Genomic DNA, 2,736 nt, shown 5'->3' with positions numbered 1-2,736 from the left:
GCGGCCGTCGGCAGGGGATACGGCGCGTAACGATAGGTGGTGGGGGTGGGTGTCGCGACCATCACCAACTCACCGTATGCGCCTCTGTTGGCCGCTCGCGTCTTCGCCAGGTTCGCCGGGAGCATCACTTCCTTCGGCTGTGCTTTCTTGCATTCGACCTTGAAATTCAACAACAGAGACACGGATCAGTTGCGCCCTAATTCCCTCGCTGCTTCGTGGGATATTAGTATCTTGGGGAGGGCGGTGGATATAGGATGGAGTTGGAATGGTTTGGGAATGGGATAGATATTTTTTCGAGTCTCCTCGTTTGAAATTTAGGTGTTGATTCGAGAATAAATTTAATAATTATAGCGAAAGAGATCAATTTTCAAAATAAGGATTATAAATATTCGTAAGGAGAAGTGTTGCAAATTCTCCTAATTAAAAATAATTCGACGATCGCGGGTAATCAACTCTATGTTATTTGGAATATTATCATTATCAAATAGGCGACGATGTTTTTATATCAGGCGATGTATTGGTGGATTATTGGAGTCGGGATTATCTATTATCGGGGTCGTATGGATTTATGGGTAACGAGAAGTGGCATCTAGCTAAATCCTTGATTGACGTCACAGGAATTTGTCTGGTAGTAGACGACAAACAGTGAATTGTCTATTACCGTGGGACCTGTGTGATCTCCGCTACGAAGGGCTTTCGAGAAACCGCTTTTCGTCTTTCACATGCTCGGCCGTGATCGTTCGCGAATATCCGTGTGTGTCGCGTGCGTGCGTGTCAAATGCAAATAACCACGACAGCCCTTCTCAATTATACGGAAAATTAATTCCGCTCGACGCCGTATCCGCAGACGAAGAGCGGAAGGCAAATACCGTTTGATACCACCTCTGCGGCCACGTGGCAGGATGAAGGAGGGACGAAGAGAAAGAGAGAGAGAAGGGGAGAGGAAGTTGTGCTCTCCTCGTTCGTCTACGAACGAACTTTCTCAACCGACATTCAAGACTCACCATTTTGTTGTTGATTTCGTGGAAATGAATCTCGCAGACTTTGTCGACCACATCCTCACTTTGAAACGTGACGAAGCCAAAACCTGAAACATAGAACGAGAAAGATCTCGTTTAATAATCGGTAACGAACGATGCCTCGTTATGCGATATGAAGCGGAATATGGTACGATGGAACGATGTAATTAAGCTTAATCGTTGAAGTTTTTGATTAAGTCATCTCTTCCGTTGAAAAATTATCTTTCTTTCTTGTATCTTTTATATTTTACACCAAGGGGTGTTTCTCATCGTTTAATATATTATAGTGTTCGCTTGAATTCCAATAGAATTCTCATTTCCCATTATTCAATGTATCTTAGAGCGTAGGAGAACTGGTCATTCAATTATAAACGAAATATCATTATAAAGTAATTTTGTCCAAATTTATATATTTCTAATATGTCGTGAAAACGAAAAGCCTAATGTTAAATAAAAAGTTCTATTTAAAGATATCGAATCTTAAATCTCTTAATCGATCTTTAAATAAATCTTGTCACGGTTCTAATGAATATATATATATATTTTTTTTTTTCGATTTAATTCGCCATATTTAAAAACCATCCCGAGTTAACGTAACTTCCACACATTTGTCGCCGGCAAGATAACTATCCCGTCGGATCTTCCATTAATTCAGAGAATCGGACGAGTTTTGTTTCCTTTCCAACCCCTTTCTCGTCGGAGGCACCCGTTCCACTCGAACGCAGTCTAAGCATCTCTGCTCGAAATTTATTTCGCTCGAGGACGAGCACGAAAATGAAAGGTCGAGGAAGGGATGACGAAACGATAGTCTCGTGCAAGAGGGAAAGAGAGAAGGAGAGAGGGAGAGAGAGAGAGAATGAGCCAACGAAGAGTCATAACTTAATCAAGCATCAAGGGTTATTAAAAACTTTGCATTGGTCTCCAGGTGATTTTAATCTCGCCCCTTCGCTGACTTCTTCCTCCACCACCCATCCTCTTCCTTTCCTTCTCCTCCTCCTTTTCCTCCTCCTCTTTCCTTCTCATCTCGTCCTGATCCTTACGCGGGAAGCGTAGTAATTCAGGCTCAACTTATCCGACGAGTTATACGAATCCAGTGCGCGATGTCGCTTAAGATAACCAGGAGTTAGTGCTTCCTCGCTGAAGCAGTCTGCGCGCGGGAGAAGAGGCGAAACTACGCCGGATGACTCGTAATTAAACACAGCCGATGGATACTGGAGCCGAATGCGAGTCGACAGCTCGCGATCCTTCGACTATTCTCTCTCTCTCTCTCTCTCTCTCTTAAATTTTATACCGGAAATAGAATCGGGCGCGCTGAATTAAATTACGTTGGAGATCGCGCGCGCGACTATTATAACAGATATCGACATCGTTAAGTTTATTATATAATCCACTTCGTGATCGAGTGATTAACATTCGATCGATCCCAATTTTACATCTTTATTTATTTAGATATTAATAAGGGAGGAATATCACGGGCCACGAAACGACAAGATCAAAGTTGTGAGTGTAATGAGAGTAATGTACGGGATTACTTTTATTCCGACGCTGGCCGGAATGCTAATGCACGGGAAACTTCGGGCGGAAATTATTTGATTTTCTATGGAGAGTGGTTTCACGGGGAATACAAAGGGAATATAAAGTAGTTAAATTGATGAATGTGTTATTCGTACAAGGTACGAGCTTATGGGGCGAATAGATGGAATAAAACGCGGAGTGT

At 42.6% G+C, this 2,736-nt stretch overlaps 1 protein-coding gene across 21 annotated transcripts in view; it reads right to left on the bottom strand.

The window, feature by feature from the left end:
* The window catches only part of LOC102673156 (RNA-binding protein Musashi homolog Rbp6), a 795,620-nt gene that overhangs the window by 53,397 nt on the left and 739,487 nt on the right, over positions 1-2,736 (bottom strand). For all 21 annotated transcript variants that reach the window (XR_004150497.1, XR_004150496.1, XR_421780.2 and 18 more), the window contains 2 exons: positions 1,005-1,087; positions 74-158 (listed from right to left, as the gene is read on the bottom strand). Coding sequence is in view for 18 of the 21 variants with exons in the window: in XM_031510495.1 (XP_031366355.1) it covers positions 74-158; positions 1,005-1,087 (168 nt within the window). In the remaining 3 variants the exon portion in view is untranslated. The remainder of the gene's footprint in view (positions 1-73; positions 159-1,004; positions 1,088-2,736) is intronic.

This window comes from Apis dorsata, unplaced genomic scaffold, assembly GCF_000469605.1.
Source record: "Apis dorsata unplaced genomic scaffold, Apis dorsata 1.3 scaffold_231, whole genome shotgun sequence".
NCBI lineage: Eukaryota > Metazoa > Arthropoda > Insecta > Hymenoptera > Apidae > Apis > Apis dorsata.
This window is presented reverse-complemented; position numbering and strand designations above follow the sequence as displayed.